The 24,782-nt window shown below is 43.9% G+C and overlaps 1 protein-coding gene across 1 annotated transcript; it reads right to left on the bottom strand.

The window, feature by feature from the left end:
• Positions 1-1,332: 1,332 nt before the first annotated feature.
• RCC1L (RCC1 like) lies at positions 1,333-24,536 on the bottom strand. The gene is made up of 12 exons (XM_066576743.1): positions 24,400-24,536; positions 20,544-20,834; positions 20,029-20,158; positions 16,144-16,272; positions 14,632-14,698; positions 12,816-12,867; positions 11,802-11,886; positions 9,873-10,054; positions 5,596-5,683; positions 5,067-5,240; positions 2,709-2,794; positions 1,333-1,887 (listed from the first exon to the last, which is right to left on the bottom strand). Exons 1-12 carry the CDS (start codon positions 24,400-24,402, stop codon positions 1,810-1,812), a joined length of 1,365 nt encoding a protein of 454 aa, XP_066432840.1. The 5' UTR covers positions 24,403-24,536; the 3' UTR covers positions 1,333-1,809.
• Between the last annotated feature and the right edge of the window lie 246 nt (positions 24,537-24,782).

Here is a 24,782-nt window from a genome sequence, read left to right on the forward strand (position 1 = left end):
AACAGAGGTTAGAGGACATAATTGTGTAAACAGCAATTCTTTGCTGTATTATGCTAAACTGTGTCTTTACCAGAATAACGACAAGGTGTGTGAATGCAGCTGGTGCCTGCAGCCCATTGACAGTCCACACCCGTTTACCCAACAACATTGTATTTCAAATTCCAAAATAGTCTACACGCAAGAACAGACAAGAAAAAAAACAAACACAGAAAGCAGCCATACACTCTCTGCTACAAGAGGGCAGGTAAACACTTCACATCCCTCCACATGGCGACACCCAAACAGCTAAATAGTGGAGCATTGCACAGGTGTGAGGTACTGAGGAATGACCACTCACACACCTTATTTAGGGCTCCTGCACACCGGCGAGAGCGATATCGGGCCGTCGTTCACAACCCGATATCACCCTCGCAATGCGTTTTCACTCCCTCTCGCAACGCAAGAAAATCTCCCGATTTTTTTGCTAGTGTGAAGGAGCCCTTATACTGAGGGGGGCGGCTGCTTAGTACTATTTCTGCACAAAAAAAAATGGGTTTATACAGGGTGTCAGGCCATATGGTGTGTTTATTGCACCATGAAGGCTCACAACCTATTAATTACGCCATATTTCAATCCAGCGGGCTGCCCTGCACCTTTTAGATGAACCACACTGGCACCCTAGGCTCCCCCAACATTCAAAGCCACACTGCATGTTACTGATAAATACTGATATTGTGAGGTATTGGTTAATATTTTGGCCAAAATATACAAGCTCACAACCCACGTCAAGGGTCCTTGTTTCCTTGTGAGTCCCTACACGGACATCAATCAAAATCACAGAAAAGGAAAGGAGGTGCAGGGCAGTCCGCTGGATTGAAATATGGCATCATTAATAGGCTGTAAGCCTGCATGGTGCACTGCAAGTACCATGTGGCCCGACACCCTGTATATGCCTTCTTTTTGTGCAGAAATAAGTAGTAGGCAGCCGCCCCCCTCAATATAAGGAGGGTGTGTGAGTGGCTGTTCAACAGTACCTTACAGCTGTGCAATGCTCCTCCATATAGCAGGCTGTCTGCATGTGGTGATGTGGTGTATATACCTGCCCTCTTGTATCAGTAACTATGTGACCTCTTTCTGTGATTTTTTTTTTTATACACATTTTGACGCAACATTCTCAAAATGTTGTGAAAATCTGGGCAAGAACGGCAATATATCCTTATTACATGAAAACACCGGCACCTACACGGAGTCTACAGCAATTGTATTCGAGAGCTGCTATTTATGTAATTTCCTAATACATTCTTTACACCATCTTCAAAAGGTAGCGAAATTGACAAATCAGGGGTATATTGATAATTTTTCTTTAGACCTTTCTATGATTAGTTGTTTATTATAAAAATGCTTCACATTTACAAGGCATTGAAAGCTGTATTTATGAATTTATGCCATAAACCCAGCTGATTTAGTAAAACACACCACTGTTGGCAAACTTCCATCCTCAGATTTACACCATTATAAAAGAGTATTAAACAAGTTCTATCTGAAGAACAGCACATAACTAGAGATGAGCGAACGTACTCGGATGAAAAGATTCGGGGGGCGGGGGGAGGCGTGGCGGAGCGGGGGGTAGCAGCGGGAAACGGGGGAGCTCTCTCTTTCTCCCCCCCACTCCCCGCTGCAACCCCCCACTCACCCACGGCGCCCCCCGAATCTTTTCGCCCGAGTACGGAAGTACTTGAAAATCGCGGTACTCGGGCGAAAAAGGGGCGTGTCCGAGTAGGTTCGCTCATCTCTACACATAACATATGCAACCATGATGTTTTCTCTTCATTAGGCAAGCGATTTCACAAGGGCTACCATGTGGTCAACACCACAAGCAATATCTATTACTTCTCCGGGGACGGTTACCTGCAAGAAGATACAAATTGATAAAAGGGAAACAAAAAGATAAACACATTGGTTAACTTCATAAGCAAGTAACTAAATTATGAATCATGTTAATATAAAATATGTTTTCATGGTGCCTTTACAAAATACACGTACATAGATAGTGAAATTAAAAAAAATATTTATATACATTTTTTTTGGGGGGGAGTGAAATGGGACACAATGGCCAGTTATCCCTTAATGCACATTTCTCAGGTAGAATTATGGACTTCCTTCTTTCTATCCCCTGTTTAACGTAATTGTACCAGAATTAAGTTTTATCACCTATCCAAAGTCTGAGACCCCACGATCCAGAGAACGAGGATGCTTCCCCACCTGCAGTGACATCACATTGAATAGAGCGATGACTGACCATGCGCAACCAACACTCTATTTATTTCAAAACGGCTGATGGAAATAGCCAAGTTCTTGTACTCAGCTATCTCCGGTAGTCACATTGAAAATGAATAGAGAGGCACCGTGTATGCACGGCCATCGTGTCATTCAATCTCCTCCTCACTGCAAGGAGGATGGTGGAAGGGGAGTATAATGGGACCCCTGCTTTGGGGATCAGTAAGGGTCTCAGCAGTAAGACCCCAATCAATAAACTTTTATTACTTATCTTATTGATATGGGCTAAAAATTAATTCTGGTCGAACCCCTTTAATATACTCTGTTGTGGGTGCCTGCACCCTGGATATTTTGAGACCCAAGCAACAGATTTTACATCTCTCATATGACCTGCAAGTCAAACAGGAGAGATTCAGATTACGAAACAGCTGATATGTAGAAAGGTATCTTACCCGCCATGGAAAGTATTGGTCATCAGGTCTTCCAGTACCCAAGCAGCCTCTCATATTTTTACCCCAAACAAACAACTCTCCAATATCTACAAGAAAAGAAAAGGTTTTAAAAAGGCGACTTGAAGCAAGACTGTCACATGGTGTTGTGTCCAGTGGAGAGTCTTAAGGAACCTTAACATGGGTCGTTTCTGTACTTTCACACAGGAGCGATAGTCACTCTGTGAATGAAGGTGGAACGCGCCAGAGATCTCTTCTGGTCCCAAACCCCATTCACTGTAAACAGGCATTGTTCAAAGACTGAGAGATTGCTGTGTACATGGACTGACAGTTGTTTGGTTTTCAGTTCTGCTACAAACCAAGCAACTGACAAGTGAGCAATCTGTCGCTCTGTGCCCGGTTGATGGCCGTTTGTACATTGAGTGACTATTGCCTGAATTCGCTGTTTTCAGCAATTATTCAGGTGATAATTGCCCTGTATAAAAGGTACCTTAACCTCTTAATGCCACAGTAAGTTTATGTCCTGGCTGTTGGGCACTTGACACAACAGGACATAAACTTACATGCTATGAATGGTGCTGGCTCAGAAGGGAGTCCACACTATCCTGCAGCGAAAGCCAGCTGTGACTGATAGCTGACCTCCTGCTGCAACAGTGGGGACATTGATCCCCACTCTTAAACCCCTTACATGCCATGTTCAATGTACATCATGGCATGTTCACAGAGTCAGGGCCGATTGGATGCCATGGTAACCAGATGCCATACACTGGTGTCCAGGCCTGCTATTGTGAGCAATAATGCATTGCAGTACAGAAGTACTGCAATGCATTATCATAGTTATGGCTCAAGTCCTCTACAGTTACCTAAAAAAAAAAACAACAAAAAAAAACATTTTTTGGAGCAAATTTTAAAACAAACGCACAGATTATCCCTATAGAATTATTATTCATATCAAGCACATAATATGTAGACTGTACTACTTTTATTATAACTGTTGGCTTATAAACTCTCCACAATTCAAAGTGGAAAAACCTAAGTGGTTTCAATGTTGCAACTCACTTCATTAATATATCTTGATTGGATTTTACCTCCTAATCTAAAAATATTTTATATTAATTGCAAAATGCAGAATGTGGGGAAACAAAATAGGTTATATAGAAAACTTTACCAAAACAGACTATACCAGGGAAACTTATTTCCTACATCTTACAAATGCCATTTTGTAGCTTTCCATGGCAATAAATGACTTAAATAGAAATCTATCAGGTTTACGCTGCCCTGAGTGCAGCATAAAGTAGGGACAGACATCCCGATAGTGTTCAGTACGAGCCAAGTGCTCTGTAAATCAGGAGTCTGCTCAATAATGTGCATGCGCTATCGAGTCATCATATTCATGAGTGGCTGGCTTACCACCCTTCCATTGCGGAGTGATAGCTAATGGCTTGTAACTGTCCATAGGAAAAAGCCGTAGAGGTAGGTGGGCAGGGGTAGCCCGCCACTCATGAACACAGAAGACACAAGAGGGTGCACATAGCATTGAAAGGACTCTTGGCTTACACAGCGCTTGGTTTGCACTGTTCCTGTGATTTTATGAAAAATACTGCATATTGACAAGTGACATTGCTATAAATCGGGGTCTGTCACTATTTTATGCTACTGTCAGGTAGGGCAGCATAAACCTAGTGACAGATTTCCTATAAGGTGATCCCAACATCTGGATCATGGCAACAAATTCAATGCCTGAGGAAGAGGATGAAGAGAGGACTCTATCCTAGGCAGACTGTTTAAGGTCTATAAAAAAAATAAGAGAGTTTCTTGAACTTGTGCCATCTGAAAACAAGTAATGCAGCACTATTTTCCAGCATTAGCCTAGTCTTCAGGCAGAAAGCAGTGCCAAATGCCAACACTGCCCCTTCTTTCCAGATTACACTATAAGGAATAATTTTACTATTGACTATAGTTAGTCTTAGGATGTAAGGCCTCATGTCCACTGGGTAATTATATTTGGTAAATCCACGCAGGTGACCCGCACGCGTGATCCGCACCCCATAGGCATGCATTAGACACCTGCAGGTAAGTAAATACCTGCTGATGTCCTTTTTCCCTGCCACACGGATCGCACATGCGGGAAAACACCCGCAGCATGCTCCATTTTCTGTGGGTTTCCTGCACAGACAGCTCCCGCGGCTCTGTAACCCTGGCACACCCGCAGCAGAATTTCTGCTCTGCCGCGGGGGAGCAGCATTTATAGGCCTCATGTCTGCGGGATAGGAGGCTTCTGCATGGAGAATTTGCGCGGGCCTGAATTTCCTAGTGGATATGAGGCCTAAGTCTTTTTTTAAAATGTTGGCAGAAACTTACTTGTTATTGCAGCAAAGTGGCCGAGGCCCGAAGAGATCATAGACACCTTCACGTTTGGGTTGAAGTCATTTAGACCAAACAGCGTTGGAGGGATTACTTCTGGCATGGAAGATTCCATAAACTCTGGTCCTTTCCCGAGAATCCCATAGCCCCAAACAAAGACATTTCCATCTTCTAAAGAAAAAGTAAATACAGAACAGAATTGTTCAACATAGTCTACTGTAAAGAAATAAATTAACATTTTTTCCACAACTTGATGATAAAGAAAAAAGTTATTATAATAAGCATATTATAACATTCGATAAGTCTTCATATCAGTGCAGTAATAACACGTAGAGCGCTGACTCATCTCTTCATGAGCGGATCTGTAGTTCCAGAAAACTTCATACAAGATCATCATGATAACAAAGCAGCATTTCCTAGTGTATAAGCCAAGTGTACACAGCAGATATGGTGTCAACATAGGAATTACTTAAACCAAAATATAAAACTAGACCTTCAAATTCTCAGCACCGCAGTATACACTAACCATTTAAAAGAGCACAACCAGTCCCACCACATGCCACCTGCTTCACCTTCCCGACGTTCTGGAACGGTAAGAGCCGAGGAACGTTGACCTTAAGAAAAGACAAAAGTGTAAGCTCGCTCTCTAACAATACAAATGGTAATACAGCACATACATTTAAGAACTAATTAAGACTTAAGGCTCATTTACATGTACCGATTATCGCTCAAAATTTGTTCAAACAACTGAAAGTTAGCGATAATCTTTACATGTAAACGCAGGCATCGGGCACTTTTTGTTTGAACAATGATTTTAAGGTGAACTTAAAATCCATCATTCAGCTACTGAGAGGTAAAGCAAACACATTTATCTCTCAGCAGAGCATAAGCTGTGTTCTCCATGAAAGCCGGCAGATAACATTGTAATCTGCCAGCAACCAAGAAGAGAACAATGCAGCTGTTTGCACAGGTGGGCATGTGATTAATTACATGCTGGGCTCTGCAAATAGATCCTGGAGGCCCTTTTACATGCAAATGAAGACGATAATGCGTTAATGGCCATTACCAATTTATGCAAATAGATCGCAAAATCTTTCAATCTTTGTGTGTAAATGGGCCTTAACAGAGGGATTTTCAGGTCTGAGAGTTAACTGGTCCAACCTTACTGTTTCACACTGGGGGTACCTATACCACTCCCTGTCTCATTACTATGTGCCATACATTTCAAGAACCTAGCAGCTGATGTGCAACTGTACCAGATGTTGAACAGACCCATTTCTATTATGTACATTAACCCATTGAAAGTAAGAGGTTATTACAAGACACGAGTTCCATATATCTCGCAATCGCACAGAATGCGCACGTTATTCTTGGCCGTGTAAATATGCCCTAAATCATGGGCGTCGCCTCCCTTAAGTGTATTAATATTTTCAAAACCATCTACCTCCCCAAATTTCTATAGAGTATATAGATGAGGGGGCTGATAATGCAAGCGTTGATAGGTATTAATAAATTTGGGAAGGATGAAGAAGGGGGAAGTGGTGCTGTGTGTACGCACATGTGTTAGAGTACCATGCATATACCTGTGATTTTCCAATTTTTTCTGTGAACCATCACCTTTACTCTGGTAGTAATCATTTTTCCCCTCAAATGCAAGAATTTTAAAAAAAGAAAAAAAGAAAAGAAAAAAGCTCTTCCAAAAATTCTCCCTTTCATGTCCTGAATGAGCCTGTAGATAATACCGGAAGCTTCTAACTGGTGGACATTACAAGTGTGATATGCACTTCTCACCAGCAGGTGGCAGCCAACATTATACAGAAACCCATTTGGAGAGTAGAGATATAGCATATTTTTACAGCTCAAACATATTCATATGACTGCAAGCAGGAGCAGCCCTGTCCTGTTGTGCCCACACGATGTCAGAATATAAATGTATATACATAGGTATTGATGCAAGTCACTATGTTTGTAGGGGTTTCAAAGTTTCTATTGGTGTATGAACATATGTGCATACAGTATGTCCCAGCGTGTACTTGGAAATATGCATGTAAAAAGGTGCCCATGTTCTTGGCTGTGAACTTCCATTCCTTTCCACTATTCTGTGCATACTCAGTGCGAACTGCAGGGAAGAAAATCACAGATAGTAGGTTTTTCTCTGCTGGATGCCATGAACAGTAGAAGAACACACTCCATTTTTGTGGACCATCTGTAAATATATAGATGCCTGGCAATTACACTAGAATGTAAGATATACTCCATGCCAAAAAATAAAATAAACATCAAGCCCCTAGAAGAAGTTGTCGGTATCTAATGAAACTTTCTCTGTGTGATTGTAACATTGATATAAGTGATTACAATATCTGAGGATCATTTATTGTGGAGAACAAACCCCTTGAAGGGAGGCTCTAATATCCTGTTGTACCACCTCTAGCTTGGATACAAGATGTGATACAGCGGGCATGGAGGCTCTAGCATCTTGTTGTACCGGCTCTAGCTTGAATACAAGATGTTATACAGGTGGGCATGTAGGCTCTAGTACCATGTTGTACCGCCTTTAGCTTGGATACAAGATGTTATACGGATGGGCATGGAGGCTCTAGTACCCTATTGTACAACCTCTAGCTTGGATTGAAGATGTGACACGGCCGGGCATGGAGGCTCTAGTACCCTGTTGTACCGCCTTTAGCTTGGATATAAGATGTGACACGGCCGGGCATGGAGGTTCTAGTACCCTGTTGTACCGCCTCTAGCTTGGATATAAGATGTGACACGGCCGGGCATGGAGGCTCTAGTACTCTGTTGTACCGCCTTTAGCTTGGATACAAGATGTGATACAGATGGGCATGGAGGCTCTAGTACCCTATTGTACCACCTCTAGCTTGGATATAAGATGTGACACGGCCGGGCATGGAGGTTCTAGTACCCTGTTGTACCGCCTCTAGCTTGGATATAAGATGTGACACGGCCGGGCATGGAGGCTCTAGTACTCTGTTGTACCGCCTTTAGCTTGGATACAAGATGTGATAAGGACAGGCATGGAGGCTCTAGTACCCTATTGTACCACCTCTAGCTTGGATACAAGATGTGACACGGCCGGGCATGGAGGCTCTAGCATCCTGTTGTACCACGTCTAGCTTGGATACAATATGTGATACAGGTGGGCATGTTGGCTCTAGTACCCTGTTGTACCACCCTTAGCTTGGATACAAGATGTGATACAGGCTGGCATAGAGGCTCTAGTACCCTGTTGTACCACCTCTAGCTTGGATACAAGATGTGATACCACGGGCATGGAGGCATACAGGTTCTATATGGTATCCTGTGGTATATCGGTCCACATTAGCTAGATCGTGCACTCCTAGGCTGTCAAAGTTGGCGCCCCGGTTGGTCCAATACATGTCCTATCGGTGATAAGTCTGACAACCGGGCAGCCACAGAAGTCTGACAATGTTGTGGAGGCTCCTGTGACCCCTTGTATGTGGCCAAGCATCATCTGCTGGAAAATGCCTCTTGGAAGCCGCCATGAGAGGAACACATGTGGCTGCAGGATGTCCTGAACATATCGCTGAGCGGTCATTGTCCCTCGTACCACTACTGGGGGGGACCGACTGTCATATGTGCTGGCCCCCCAGACCATCACAATAGTGGAGGCAGTGTGCCGCTCCACAGCAAAGGCAGGATCGAGCCGTTCACCCCTAGGTCTCTAGATGACAACTTCTGACATGGGATGGCTGTGTTCACAACAGCACACAAAATTCAAGCTATGCTTGTGGAAGTTATAGCATGTGCACGCTTACCCAGGATTAGGACCTCAATAATCCACCAAAAGTCACAAGTTAAACAGAGTGGTAAGGCAGAACACTGGAATCCATATTCTTCAAGACGTTTTCATGAAAATAGTTTCAGGCTTTATTAAATCTAATACACATACAAACACAGCCGTCGTCAGAGGCTAAACTAAACCTGGCTTTGTCACTGAATACAACCTGAATGAACTCTGTAGCAGTCCAGTTTCATCGTTCACAACACCACTGCAAACAGAGGCAACTGTGGGAGGGTGTCAGAAGAAGTACATGTAATGGGCCCCGTGTGACAAAACTTCCTTCAGCTAAGTGCCTAGAAATGCTTCCAACAGACACACGGGCGTGTAACGATGGTGCCACCTGTCTCTGGGTGTCGGACAATGAAACAGTTGGAACTGCTTGGACTTGTCGGACAATCAGATGATCCTCTCTACTGGTGCTCTGTTCAGGGTGTCCTGAGCTGGGTTGCCTTGTGCACGTGCCATCATGCATCCACTGATTCCAACCCCTCCTAACAGTCTGGTAAGAACGACCCAGGTGGTGGGCAATTTGACAATGCGACCATCCAACTTCTTGCATTCCAGAAACCTGGCCCTCTCAAACTGGGTTAACTGTGTGAAATCTCTTGAATTGCATCAGAGGCGCGTCTAGTGGTCAACAAGCCCTACATAAGCAGATAAAGAGGTCACTGCCTCTGAGAGCCTTCTTATAGGACAAGGGTGGAACCACTTTTAGGGCCTCAGATGACAAGACCGTTCATCTAATCACACCGCAACTCTAATCATTTACATATCCGCCTGAGATGTAACTGCATGCCGAGTTTTGTAGCAAAATTCCTTCTAGGTGTTTGATTTTTTTTAGACAAAGAGCGTATGTACTGAACAAGGTACCCGAGCAGGGAGGAGAATTCTATAGGTTCCTATTAGCCCAAGACAGTTGAAGCGTACACTTTAAAACATCAGTCTTCTGTTCATGACACTTTCACAAATTATTATCTTACTTGTGTGAGATCAGTTATCGATGCAAACTGTAAGTATTCAGAATTTCCCCAGCCATAAACGTCTCCTTCACTCGACACCGCCAGGCAACAGTCTCCAAAGGTGGCTACCTGCACAACATTCACACCAGCCAGGTCACCAGAAAGTTTGGCAAGTTCACTGTTGATGTTGTAATGTCCCTGACCTGGAAGAATATAGAGAACCCCAAAAAAGGCTATTCACAATATGTACAGTTCTGTGGCAAAAACAGTATCGCTGCAGAAGTTACAGAGAAACAGTGAGGACCCAGTATACATCTGTTTAGTGGGCACTAAGGGCGCCAGCACACAAGTGGAGCAAAATGGGGAAAATGCAATTGTACCATTGTTTTGCGAGTGAGTGCGGGTTTACAGTGTTCACAATGCAGTAAAAATGACAAGTTATTCTGTAGGTCAGTACAATTACAGCGATACCAAATTTAAGTTTTTTTGTTTTTTTTTAAAGGACTGCTGCTAATAAAATAAATTAAAAAGAACAAAAACACTTATTCTGGTCGCCATCTTTTAACCCCTTAACTGTATTTTTCCATCAATGGGGCTGTGAGGGTTATTTTTTTTTGTAAGGAGACCTGTAGTTTTTATTGCTACCTTTTTGATTGCCTTTTACTCATTTTTCTTGGAGACAGGGTGGGAAAAAACGCGTGTATATTCGTCTTCTACTGGCATTTACTGTGTGACAGTAATATTGTGATATGTTAATAAATTGGACCTTTACAGATGCAACAATGCTAGTTTTTTAATATTACTGTTTTGGATTTGATAAATGGGAAAAGTGGGATTTTTAATTATATATATATATACACACATATATATATATATATATATATATACACATACATACACACACACTTTTATTTTACTTATTTTTACTTTTTTTTAAGCCCCCATTGGGGACTTGAACTTGCAATCATTTGATCGCTTATACAATATAGTGCAATGGTGGATGATGGGAGTTGAAGATTGATTACTTTTATACCAGTGAACTAAGAAATATTAATGGTTACATTTTTGCTTATACCAACGGAAACTAAAGTAAAAAATACAACAAAAGTAAAGAGCACTTAGCTGGGAATTAGTTACCCCCAATGCCGAGTCCCAGTCACACAGTTACTCTCTGTAACCACCAAGTCCTGAAGTGCTGGCAGTGTATATAAATATGTGCACCACTTATTCAAATGAGGTGGGTGACAACACTGGATCACTGAAGAGGCATTCACTAGCACATCCACTGATACTAAGCAGCAGCCCAAGCCTGTTTAACGAACACCACAATTTAGAGTCTCTAGGACTTGATTATGAGGAATATCAATGGAAGGGCAGGTCAAATTGCAACAAAATTGTTGAGGATTTTCTGTCCTGAATTTTTGCCACAAAATCCTCATTGAAGTACAGCGGCAGTAAAGCATATACAATTTGAACAAATCTTGTCCACACGCTGTGACAATTTACTGTGCAGAACCTGGCCTGCATTTACAGCATGTCCATTTCCGACAGATTAGCTAAGCGTTTGCTGTGGATTTTCCCCAGCGAGTTCAAAGAAGAAGTCAAAATTGTTGCGAATTTTGTGGCAGATTATCCGTCACACATCATTGCGGTAAATTGGGTTGCCATGGAAATGACAAGTGAGGAGAATATAGTGTTTTCATTTTAGACTATCCGCTGTTTTTGGGAGGGAAAGCAGCAACAAAACCCCCAGGATTTGGTGCAGATTTCCCAGTGGATTACCATGGAATTGGCCCAAAAGCTTTCTACAGTAATTCCACTGCATGTGAACTGACCTAAAGACTGCAGAGTTTCCTCCAAGTCTGTATATTATATATAACACGTCCCTAATTGACTTCAGCAGACACTAAAATAAATCTAAAGCAACACTTAAAGCCATTAGACAATGACCTGTTTGACCATCAGCCCCCCAGCCACAGGAATAAAGCTCTCCTTGCTCGGTCCTGAACAGAGAATGGTCTTGTCCACATGCAACCTGCAAACACAAATACATAGGTGTCCAAATGCATTTTCAAAAATTTTGGAGGGGATTTTAAATTTTTGTAAGTGGCAAAAAAATTCTGCATAGAAGAATGAACATTTCAAATCAGCAGCGCTCATCATCTTGTAGCAAAGCTGCGGACTTTCAGCACAAACGTCAGTCTTTAAAATGTAGGGACTGAAATCCATCCATGGCGATTCTGCAGCAGAATGTGCAAAGTTCTGCTACGGAATGGCAATTTTAATTCTACTGTGGAATCTTTCTGCTGTTTAACTACTCATCAGATAATGAGAAGAAAAAGTTTTAAAGCAGTTTACACCAGTGTTTAGACAGAAAAATTGCAAATTTTGGCGCATGCTAAAATGTGCAACTTTTTACGTCTCTCCACATCTTTGGAAAGTGGTGAGGTTAGGTAGGAGGGTGGGTTCTCCTCAGTCCAATGCATTTACTATAATTTCTAAGTAGACCTACTGCTTCAGGTAGGTGTAGATTTTAATATCGGGTGTATGGCCAGCCAATGACGCGACAAATTTGCAAGAGGGGACATCTTACTGCATATCTGTTTAAAATTTAAAAAGTGGGATTACCAAGATGCACAATCCCTCCCAAAATGCAGGGTTCTGGGCAAACAGCTGATCACCCTAGTCCCACCCTCAGGGAGAAGCCATGGCCAGCTACACATTTCTCCTGCAGTGTCCACTGCAGGGGAGACATAGTATTACAGGATGGCCATTCGCATGCAATACCAGGACTGCAGAAGGTTCAGCAGAAGACCTGTTGCTCTTACTAAACAGCTTTCCATAAAGGGGAGCTCTATGCATTTTGTACGCCCTACACAGGGTATATGAACAGGGGTTGCCCTCTTGACACAAACTGCAATATCTTAAAACATGTAGTTTAAACACATTAGTGCTGTGACTTACCTGAACAACTCTGCTATCAAGCCGCTTAACTCTGTGAACTAATTGGCTTCCACTAGTAAGAAAACAAATGGCATAACGGTCAACAAGTTTCATGCATTTATTTACCTAAGGCTTACAATTTGGCTCATGTGCTACTTGAGTTGCTCAAGTAAACCATTCTCTGAGTCTGCGGTCAGACTGACTGTGTACTGAATTTGGGTGTGGGGGTGTTGGGGTAAAGGATTTCAGCTATCTGAGTTTTGGGCAAGAATGAGAACGTCTACTGGATGTGGGAGAATGAGCCCATTATTGCCTTACATTATTAACCCTTTCCAATCCACTGTCTGACGTCTTCCTACATTCTGATTGAAGCTTGTACAGCTCCAATATTAGAAGACGTCCGGCAGGGTATTCTTACCGTCTATTACCATCCACTCTGCTGTCGGAGCCTCTCTGGCACACACACACTGGCTTTAGCTAGCAGATGGTACCGTTGTATAACAGCAAATAGAGAAAGCCTTTTAGGAAACCCTTAATCCAAAATTGGATTGGAAAGGGTTAACCCTTTCCAAGCCACTGTCCGACGTCTGAAGACATTCTGATTGAAAGTTCCGATGTCAGAAGACGTCTGGCAGGGTATTCTTACTCTATATTACTGGCCGCTCTGTTGTCGGGGGCCTCTTCAGCATATGTCTTATACTGCAGTACTGGCTCTAGCCAGCAGATGGCGCCATTGTATAATGGCAAAAAGAGAAAGCCCCCTAGGAAACCCTGAATCCAAAATTGTATTGCAAAGGGTTAATCTTAAATCTATCACACAACCCTACTCTAGGCGGGATGTCAGTATCTAGGATTTGGAGGCAGAAATGCCGAGAGCAGTAGATGTGAGATAATGGACCTGTCACATCCACAGGCCCCCGTGACTTTAATCCTCAGAGCGAGCGGGTTTTTAGGGCCCTGAGGATTAAAGCTCAGCCAGCCAGGACGTAAAAAGGCAATGGGGCTGTCACTAATGGGTTAAAAATAATAGGTGTGGTGAAAACAGAAAACCACCACAATTATGCTATAGCTTGAGGGGTTTCATTTTTTGTGGGGCGTTTTGTATGACAAGAAAGATAAGTTAAAAGTGTTCAGTTTATTCTGTGAGTCAGTATGATTACAGCAATACCAAATTTATATATTTTTGTACACTTTTTTCATATTCTTTTTTAATTTTCCCATCAACAGGGCTGTGTAAGGTCTTGGTTTTTTATGGGTCAAGCTATAAATTTTCATTTGTAGCATTTTGAGAACATGACTTTTTGGTCACATTTTACTACATTTTTTTAAATGACAAGGTGTCCAAAAATATGCAACTCTGGCATTGGTTTTTTTTTCTTATGGCATTCACCATGTGGGTAAATAGCGGGATATTTATCAGTTGTTACTCTTAGGCTAGGCTCACACAACTGGATTTGAATTGCAGATTTCACAACCGGCATCCACACAGTCGGTCCGCAGTAAGATGCGGGCATTGAATGGCATGCATTTTCTTATTGCGTATTCCGCGATCAGAAGAAAAATCAAAGCATGCTCCATTTTACTGCAGATTCCACACGGATGACATCCATTGATGTCAATGGAGGCGTCCAACCCACAGCCCATACACAATTAACATTGCCAACAATCATCTTGTCACAACCTACTGCTTAGATGCAGCAGCCAGAATTGACAGCAGCATCTAAGTAGTGAACGCCGATTGTGGCCATTTCTGGCAGCTGAGCTCGCTTCCTACACCCTTCGCAACCACATGACATCAATATGGCTCCAGGTTCAGTATGCATGTAATATTTCTTACCTGTATATCTCACCTTCAACAATTCGTCTCGCACACTGTCCATACGAATTATTCCCAATGCTGAAGACTGAAAATATAATACACATTAGGTCGTGGCATGCCGATCCGATATCATTTGAATTCAGGGCAGGTTTTAGGCTTGTAAGGGCAAGTGGCCATATGTATGTATAGAAGAGATTAGGATTGTAAGGGAGATAAGGCTTTAATCACCCAATATGAAAAGGTGGCACTTTTTGAAACCTCACATCACAGAGCATGTGATGTATGTAAGGTCCCATTGACATCAATGGGCGAAGGGTTTTGAGGAATGCAAAAAAAAAAGGACATGCTGCGATTTTTTCCCTTGCCGCATCACGGTGAGGGACAACATCGCTCATGTGTATGACACCATATTGGTGAGTGTTATGTGCATCTCGCAACAAAAAAAAAAAAGAACACGCGAGTTCACACTCATGTGAAACTAGCCTAAGGCCGCTCTCATACAACCAGATTTGTATTGCGCATTCCACAATTACTGTGCGCGCAGACGATTTGCGGTAAACGTGGGGATTGAAAGGCATGTACTTCCGATTTTTCCTTCACACTCACGGATACGAATTGCGTATTCCACAAGCAGAAGAAAAATCGCAGCATACCCTACTTTTCCATGGAATCTGCACGGATGGCCTCAATTGAAGTCAATGGAGACGTCTGATCCTACAATCAACATTGCATATGCGCTGCGGGTACCCGCGTTATCGCTAAGCGACGACACAGGAAATACAAAGAATAAAAATAAAACAAACTGTATTGCGCATGACCGTCTGTGAGCCTCCACAGTCATCCGCAATACAGTTTAAGGAGGTATGCAGGGCCTAAGGCCTCCTGCACACGGGCCGAAATTCCGCGGCAGGATTTCCACTCGTGCACGCTGCCATAGAATTGCATTAGATAATGCAATCCTATGCAGGCAGCTGCGATTTGATGATGTCAAAACTTACGCGATAAACAAATTGCGGCACTTCCTATATCTGTGTGAGCCTCGCAGAGGTCTGCACTGAAACGTCACTGGTGACATGTTGGGTCTTCTTTGCGCATGTGCGGCTGGACGCCAGCCAGCACATCGCAGTGCAGAGAGAGAAGACGCCGGACAGGTGAGTATAAGCTCAATACCGGGGCATGGGTCGCATCCTGCTGCTAGAATTCTCGCAGTGGGATCCAACCCAGCCGTATGCAGGCAGCCTAAGCCAGATGTATTTTTCCTATCAAAGTCAGAGGTTGTATATAACAACATTAACAATTCTTGTGATAATCAGTTCCTCCCCCCCCCTTCCCTTCATGTCACTCAGTATTTTCATCTGCATATTTATTTTGTGAAATGTGTGGTTTAAAAATAAATAAAGTTGATGAAAATGACCTAAACTCTACAGTATTGTTTTTCCTGATGCTTCGGAAGGTCTCTACATCTATATACCCCACAATATCATATTACACAGACAACATGTCATCACCTACGGATTACTTTTTAATTACCTCCTTCATTATCTGTCAAAATAAGGGAGTGCGCCCTGCCACATGACACTTGTACGACTCGTGTAGTCTGCGGCTTGTCCAGCGGTAGGGGGACGGGCGACGGCTCCAGGATGTATTCATACCCTTTAGCTTTAATATAAGACATACGTGAAAAATCAAAACTCACACAATGATAAATGGATGACTCCTTTAAATTCACAATTCTGTCCTCTGCACACAACAAAAGGTATAAATTAAATAACCTTTACTTATATAGCGCATGCATGTAAGGCCGCATCCACACGGGTTACAAAATCATCACTACAAAACCCATGTATGTGAAGCCCATGGTTTCCAATGGGTTCTTTCACATGAGAGATGTTTTGTAGCCTGAAAGAACCCATTGGACACCATGGGCTTCATGTACATGAGTTTTGTAGCGCCGAATTTGTAGCCCGTATGAAAGAGGCCTTACTCAGCACTTTAAACCCCTTGATACTTCGTTCTGTCCTTATTGGGGCTCACAATCTATATTCATCTTTGTTTTTGGACTGTGGGGAGAAACCAGAGTACTCTAAGGAAACCCACACAAACACGGGGAGAACATACAAACTCCATGCAGATGTTGTTCTTGGCGGAGTTTGAACCCAGGATCCCAGCGCTGCAAGGTAACAGTGCTAACAACTAAGCACAATGAAACCTTGCGGGAATTTTGCAGTGGAGCAAAATCTGTATGCACATTTTTTTTCACCACATTTAAATGGGGTTTTTATTAACCTTTAAGCACCAGGCTGTTTTGTACCTTAAAGGGGTTGTCTCGCGAAAGCAAGTGGGGTTAAGCACTTCTGTATGGCCATATTAATGCACTTTGTAATATACATCGTGCATTAAATATGAGCCATACAGAAGTTATTCACTTACCTTCCCTGCGCTGGCGTCCCCGTCTCCATAGCTCCATCTAACTTCAGCGTCTAATCGCCCGATTAGACGCGCTTGCGCAGAAGGGTCTTCTGCCTTCGGCTCGGCAGCAGCATTCTGGCTCCGCCCCCTTCTACGTGTCATCACGTAGCTCCGCCCCGTCACATGTGCCGATTCCAGCCAATCAGGAGGCTGGAATAGGCACACGTGACGGGGCGGAGCTACGCAATGACGCGTAGAAGGGGCGGAGCCAGAACGCTGCTGCTGCCGCACAGACCCGAAGGCAGAAGACCCTTCTGCGCAAGCGCGTCTAATCGGGCGATTAGACGCTGAAGTTAGACGGAGCCATGGAGACGGGGACGCCACCGCAGGGAAGGTAAGTGTATAACTTCTGTATGGCTTATATTTAATGCACGATGTATATTACAAAGTGCATTAATATGGCCATACAGAAGTGCTGAACCCCACTTGCTTTCGCGAGACAACCCCTTTAAGGACCAGACACTTTTTTAGGGATTTTACCCATGTGGTGGTTTAACTGCCCTATTTTTCCTTCCTTTTTGCTGTATTTTTTTTCCATTGTACAGGGTGGAGCGCGGTAATTTGCTAATTTGGGAGTGAAATAAAAAAATAATGAACTTGTAAAAAAACTTTATTTTATATTTTATTTACATTGAACAGTAGTGGAATTTACAAATTATTTGGTTTTAAATATTGTATCTGGCAAATGTTGACCTTCGCTATCCAAACACTGCTGCATACGTTTTCTGAAGTTCTCATGCACTCTTTCAAGCATGTCGACTGGTATTCTGGCAATCTCAGCGTCAATATTGTTCCTTAGGTCTTCCAGGGTGTTGGGACGGTTGCAATACACCTTAGACTTCAGGTAACCCCAAAGGAAAAAAAATCGTATGGGGCTAAGTCTGGTGAGCGTGCCGGCCAGTTAAGATCACCCCTCAGAGAGATTGCCAGAATACCAGTCGACATGCTTGAAAGAGTGCATGAGAACTTCAGAAAACGTATGCAGCAGTGTGTGGATAGCGAAGGGCAACATTTGCCAGATACAATATTTAAAACCAAATAATTTGTAAATTCCACTACTGTTCAATGTAAATAAAACATAAAATAAAGTTTTTACAAGTTCATTATTTTTTTATTTCACTCCCAAATTAGCAAATTACCGCGCTCCACCCTGTATATAGGGCTATTGTTTAAATATCTTTTTCTTAACTTTTTTCCCCATTTTTTAGTTTTATTGGGGGTAAAAGCTTAAAAAAAAAGATTTTTATAGCATTTATAGTATTTTTTTAAAATTAGTATATTTACGCTAAAATAAAGTATGGAAACGGGTCCCTCTATTTGTTTCGGACGTTTTCATATACATGTACAGTTTGGGATTACAGGGAGCATACGGCGACGGTTTTGGTTGCCATCGGCTTTGGGTAATTTTCTTTTTTTATGTATATATTGTTTTATTCGGTAATTTTGTTTTACTTATGTATGTAATTATGTTTTTTACCATCTATGTCCCCCATGACATCATATAAGACCTCTGGGGGACATTCAACCCCCCCCCCCTTTTTTTTTTTTAATTTGATACTTTCTCACTGTAGCTGGGGCATCCATAGGAGCAGTATCCATGGAAGCCCCAGTTACAGGGGAAAACATCCCCCTGTAGTGACATTAGTCACTGGCAAAACTGATCAGGGTCTGCTAAGACCCTGCAGCTCTACTATGACAGGTAATCCCGGTGGTCACGTTACTGCCAGCTCCTGTAGCGGAAGTTATATTTTCACTTTTAAGTACATAGCGCTCATTGAGCGCTGTGTACTATAGAAAGGAGGAGGCAGGAAGGGTTAAAAACCCCTCCTGCCTATCAGCTGTGACTGCTTCTGACTGATTGCAGAGACAGGGGCTTTAAACCCCGCTGTAATTTTACTATCGGCTGGGTTTAAAGCCCAGGACCAAGCGCCATAAATTTACAGTGCTTTGTCCTTAATGGGTTAAACCTCATTTACTACAGTACTATATTATGTGAATTCACCATGTGGAACAGAATGTTCGAGAAATTGCAGTGTGAAAGTGCTCCGCTCTCCCGCTGCAGACGAGCTTTAAGGGGCTGTCCAAGTTAAGGAAACCCGTCCCTGAATCTCCCATTTGTTAAACAACAAATCAGCAGTTACTTACCTCTCTCACTTATTCCCCAACGCCAGCTTCAGTCTTTGTTTACAAACTGCTGTAACGTCCCGTAAACCTGCTGTAGCAGCCAATGACAGCGCTCAGCCATGATTGTTGAACGCTGCCATTGGCTGCTGCAACTTGTCTGTGGACAGGCTCAGCTGCAAAGTGACGTCACAGGGAAACCGGAGCCGGTGGTGTGAGTGGGGAAGAGTGAGAGGTGGGCAACTGATAATTTAAGGCATGGGGAACCCACTGACAGGTGTTTCCTTAACTTGACAATCCCATATTGTGAAAACATCGTTCAAACGAACGGAAATGCACAGTAATCGTTACGACTTATTGAAAAGCATTGTTTACTATTCCTTTACTTTTTGTTTGTCGCTCGACGCCACCCGCTCGTGCAGTCCTTTAGCAGTCACCCGGTGTAAATTAAGCATTAAGGACTAGAGATGAGCGAACGTACTCGGTAAGGGCGATTTCGCAATCGAGCACCGCGATTTTCGAGTACTTCACTACTCGGGTGAAAAGTACTCGGGGGCCGGGGAGAGGCGTGGCGGCGCGGGGGGTAGCAGCAGGGGGGAGCCCTCTCTCTCTCCCTCTCCCCCCACTCCCCGCTGCAACCCCCCGCGCCACCACGGCGACCCCCGAATTTTTTCGCCCGAGTACGGAAGTACTCGAAAATCGCGGTATTCGGGCGAAAAAGGGGCGTGGCCGAGCACGTTCGCTCATCTCTATTAGTGACCAAACACTTATTCATCATGTCATCCAGCTTACATTCTATAGAACACTTATGACAAAAACTCTTACTTCGATCTCTTCGGCTTCTATGAAATCCTATTTGTGAGTCCTTATTCAATCCCATTCCCCAAACCTTTGTGACATCCGTCGTCTTGGATGATAAAAGCGTAAAGCCATAACCGCAGGCTGCAGAGGAGATCTGAGAAGAGATACAACGAGAAATATGTAGCTAAATATATCCTTACATCTGAGGCTATGGAAATCTTAGGTATAAAATCACCCCGAGGGCCCATTCACAAGGGTTAATTTCCTGTCTGTGCATTTCAGGTACAACACACGGACACACCACAGCCAATTAGACTATTCAGACGAGAGTCTTTTCACAGTAACATAGTATGTTAGGCCAGAATGGAGACAATGTCCATCTGTTTCCACCTTTTTCCATCCCTCTTGTTGATCCAGAGGAAGGCAAAAAAAACAAACAATGAGGCAGAAGCCAATTTGCCTATTTGGGTGAAAAAATTCCTTTCCAACTCCATAATGGCAGTGAGAATAATCATGATCTGAAGGAACAAACCCCTTACCTTTTCATCCATCTCCAGCCTATAGGGGGTGAACTGGTACTTTTTAGGATTCTTCCTTCCTGTGTCGGGTACTACGAAGCTTGGAATCCCCAACGCTCCTGTGTAAGAGAAGCCCCATACAAAAACACGGTCCTTTCTTCGAAGCTTTTGCCCAACATACTGAAAAGTCGGAAGATCATGTCCTTGTTTGCTTTTCCCCACAGCCGTTACAAGGTGGCGCACGAGTATGCTCTTGGGGTTCAAGATGTTCAGGCCCAAAAATAATGTAGAAGGTGGCATTGTACCGTATAGCTGAAAGAACACAACGTATTACGAATACTGATCAGTACCGGAATAATGTCACACTGTTACTAATGAGTATGTTACAAACTGATGAGCTGGCACCTAGACACCATCCGGTGAAGAGCTCCACCTTTCAGAAAAACACTGGATTTTCAATTAAAAAACCCGCCATGGTAAGATATTAGCTGTCGGTCAACGGAGAGTTCTAAAATGCAACACTAACAGTGCATTAATTTATTTTGTTAATTTTTCACAGTTTTTTGCATTTTTGGGGTCTATGCTGTTTCTTTTTTCTCTTAAATGGGGAAATGGAACAATACCTCTACAGCGCCACCTACAGGAAGGCAACATTCCGGCAAGTCAGTGTCAGATCTTTTTACCCCTTAAGGACGCAGCCCTTTTTTTTCCCCCATTTTCGTTTTTTTTCTCCCCCCTTTTAAAAAATTGTAACTCCTTTATTTAACCATCAACGTCGCTGTATAAGGGTTTGCTTTTTGCGGAACAAGTTGTAGTTTTCATTGGTGCTATTTAATGTATCATATAATGTACTGAAAATGTGTTTTTTTTAATTGTATTGGTACCATTATAGAATACATATAACTTTTTGATCGCTTTTATTGCATTTTTTCTGGGTGGCAGGGTGACCAAAAAAGTGCCTTTCTGGCATTCTTTATTTTTTTTTTTCGGCCTATGTTCACCGTGCAGGGTACAGAATATGATACTTTGATAGATCGGACTTTTACGGACGTGGCAATACAAAACATGTATTTTTGTTTTATGATATAGACTATTTTATTATAGATATGGCAAAAGGGGAGTGATTTAAACTGTTCCTTTTTTTTTTTTTTTTTTTTACAATTAGTAAAACTTTATTGATCTTATTTTTACTTTCTTTTTTAGTCCTCCTAGGGGACCACAACTTGCAATGCTTTGATCACTCCTAGAGTATTATGTAATGCCATAGCATTACATCATACTGAAATCTGACAGGCAGTCTATCAAGTCACCCCACGGGAACGGCTTGATAGGCAGTCTGCTAAGGCAACCCTGGGACCATTCAAAAGGCTCTTGGCTGCCATGACACTCGCACGGCTCCTGCAGTTTTTTAATGTGGGGGGGGGGGGGGTGCAGTTCGGGGCATTTAAAGGGTTAATAGTGCAGCTCAGCTGTGCGGCTGATTGCAGCTATTGCCTGTGGGTTTCAGCTGTAATAAACAGCTGGCGCCCACGCTGTATCAGGAGAGGTCGCGAAACGATCTCTCTTCATACATACCCCGCACCTGCATGACGTAACTGTACATCCTATCGTAGGAAGGGGTTAACAAGCCCTGTAACATTGGCTGAGAATTCTAAGCCAAAGGCAGAACAACCATACACAGACAGCCATTTGGGGGTGTTTGCCCCTCATCAGTGCGCCGCAGGTTTCTGGCTTGGCTGGTGAGAGGCCTATAGATGTGGGTCTCAAAATACAGCATGCCTTGGTTTGGCCTTTTTTCAGGCATTTTTCCTCAGACATGGCGATTAAAGAAAAAAAAAAAGGCACCAGCACTAAAATAAGGTCCAGAAATACTGGCACAAGCAAGTATGTGAGGAGGCCTCCTGCCGTGTTTACACAAGACAGTTTGGCCACAGATTGTCCGCATTACTGCAATGTGGATAAGATGGTCAATATCTCGTACACACATGGTGGAAAATATCTGCAGTAAGGGCAGCGTCACACGGGCGTATACACAATTGCGCTTGCCTCAGTATAACGTATTTGCACTATGAACAAGGGTCTTTTACGCATGTGTCGGGGTATTTTCCTGTACTTTCTGCGCCAGCATGTTTGTGTGAAGCAGACAGACGCGCCCCAATTTAAATGGCTACTAAGTCATTTGTGTTTCCCCCTTCCTTAGACTTCTCTGGGGACCTATGGTGCACAAATACAGCACGCTGCGGTTTTTTTTCATGCGGGTGAAATGTACGCGCAAAATATGGAAAGGTGTGCAAACCTATTGGCATCACTCATTTCTATTCTTCGCATGGGTAAATGTGTACGAAATATGCAGAGGAGCTCCAAACTGACCTGCGGTGCGGCATTTAAATCCATAGCATGGTAATTAGTTTTAGCAGTGGATTTGGTGCAGAAAACGTTGTGGATTTCTGTCATAGACTTCAGTGGAAGGACCGAAATCCAAGAGCTGGTGGAGGCATTTATGGTTCGTGTAATTTATTCCTGTGTATCACTTATTTATTCCTTCTTGCCAAAAATACAATTCCAACAACCATAGAAATCCCATCTGCCCCCGGCCCCGCCCACACGTGTCAGCTCTGGCCTGGTTGGTGGTCGGACTAGCTCATCATGCTGCACTACTCCATACGGGCAGCACAGGGCAGCTGGCGGAGACCGTAAGCCGGCTGCACACAAACAGGTCTGACTGGCAGCGGAATCCAGCCCTGACCGCAGCAGGCGACTGCCTACCTCTCACTGATCTTTTATCAGTACTGCAGATAGCTGTGGCAAGCCACCATCATACATGCACAGTACTTTTTTTCATATAATTTTATCCGCAACGTCGCTAGGCAGTGATGCAGAATCCGCGACCTGTCTGCAATGGGAATTGCGGATGGCCTGTGGAATAGAAGTCGTCCATGCGGAATCCACACTAAAATGGAACATGCTCGATTTGATCTTTGCAAGCAAAAATCGCAATTGGTACTGGTGTATCTTGTCTCTACCACAAAAATGGGTGCAGATGTTGGATTGTGCTGTGAGAGGGATAGGGTACACCCACAGCTGCTGATTGGCTGGGCTCCTGTCTCAGCTGTGCCATGCCCTTGGTTATCTTCAAGCAGCTTCCCTGCTGTCCTCCCTGCAATGACAGCACAGGATGGCTGCCGCTGCGACAGCAGCTGTTCTGCTCACCCCGGCGACCTTCTCCCCTCCCAGCTTCGGCGCTGTCAGGTTCACCTGCCTGGGCATTTCTCTGCCCAGCGACCCCTCAAGGCAGCACCACTGTCACACCTGAGGGCAGAAACGCTGTGTGCTGGTCCCCTGCATTCCCCCGCTGGCAACCTCCAGCGCTGGGATTTGTCCTCCCGTCTGCCATCTTCAGCCGCAGTGCACTTAGCCAATCACAACTGCGGGCGTTACATAAAGCTTCAGCAGGAAAAACACCTTATTCCACTCCTAGTTCCAGTGGAGACAAGATACAACAGTGCCATCGCAATTCTAATTTGCGAATGTGCAGAATGAAGCGCTTTTCCATAGCATGTAACAAACAGTATGTGCTGCGGGCGCCGACCACGGGTTTTGCAATGCAAATCCGTTTTGTGTGCGATCTTATAGAGCCAATGTACCATAAGTGACGGCTGCCACCCCTCATGCCCACGCAGTAGTGGCACAGTTCTGTCACACTAGTGACTACTGCCACCCGGGCAATAGTTGGCAGCGGGTTCACGAGTCTTGCTGGCACGGATAGAGGTTTCTACTAATAGGATGACTCTCCTGCCAGTAGTGACAAGCCCCGCAGACTGTATCCCACTAGCAGTCCCCGGTGCGCATCGCTCATGTCCGTGGGATGATCCCTCACCATGGGGCACAGACCTTGCCCACTCCACAGCTCCCTCTATCGGTAAGGACACGCGCGGCCGTTCATCCTCTTCTAGGAAACGCTACACGATGCTCTGTACGCGATGCCGGCATGGGCGCAGCCATATTGGTGACCTCCCCGAGGAAACTACAACTCCCGGCATGCAGCAGCTCAGGGGGCGGGGCGATGAGCGGCTCACAGGGAGCTATAGCCTGGATGGTTTGGTGCAAGCAGAGAGTTAACAGTTCATCCCCAGCTATGAGGCGGCCGTATCTCCTCTCAGGCAGCTGTGCATCTTGCTTCCTGATCTCCAGCCCCACGTGACCCCGATCTGTAGGGCATCTCATCGGGTTACTGCTCACATTTTCCGAAAGCTCTCTGAC

The sequence above is a fragment of the Eleutherodactylus coqui genome, chromosome 1, assembly GCF_035609145.1.
Source record: "Eleutherodactylus coqui strain aEleCoq1 chromosome 1, aEleCoq1.hap1, whole genome shotgun sequence".
NCBI lineage: Eukaryota > Metazoa > Chordata > Amphibia > Anura > Eleutherodactylidae > Eleutherodactylus > Eleutherodactylus coqui.

Bases quoted from the DNA above. Each gene is read 5' to 3' on its own strand.
- RCC1L (XM_066576743.1), bottom strand. The intron at 10,055-11,801 runs GTCATTGTCTAA...ATATTCTTCCAG, and splicing joins GGGGGCTGATGGTCAAACAG to GTCAGGGACATTACAACATC. The intron at 1,888-2,708 runs GTAAGATACCTT...ATCTTCTTGCAG, and splicing joins ACCAATACTTTCCATGGCGG to GTAACCGTCCCCGGAGAAGT.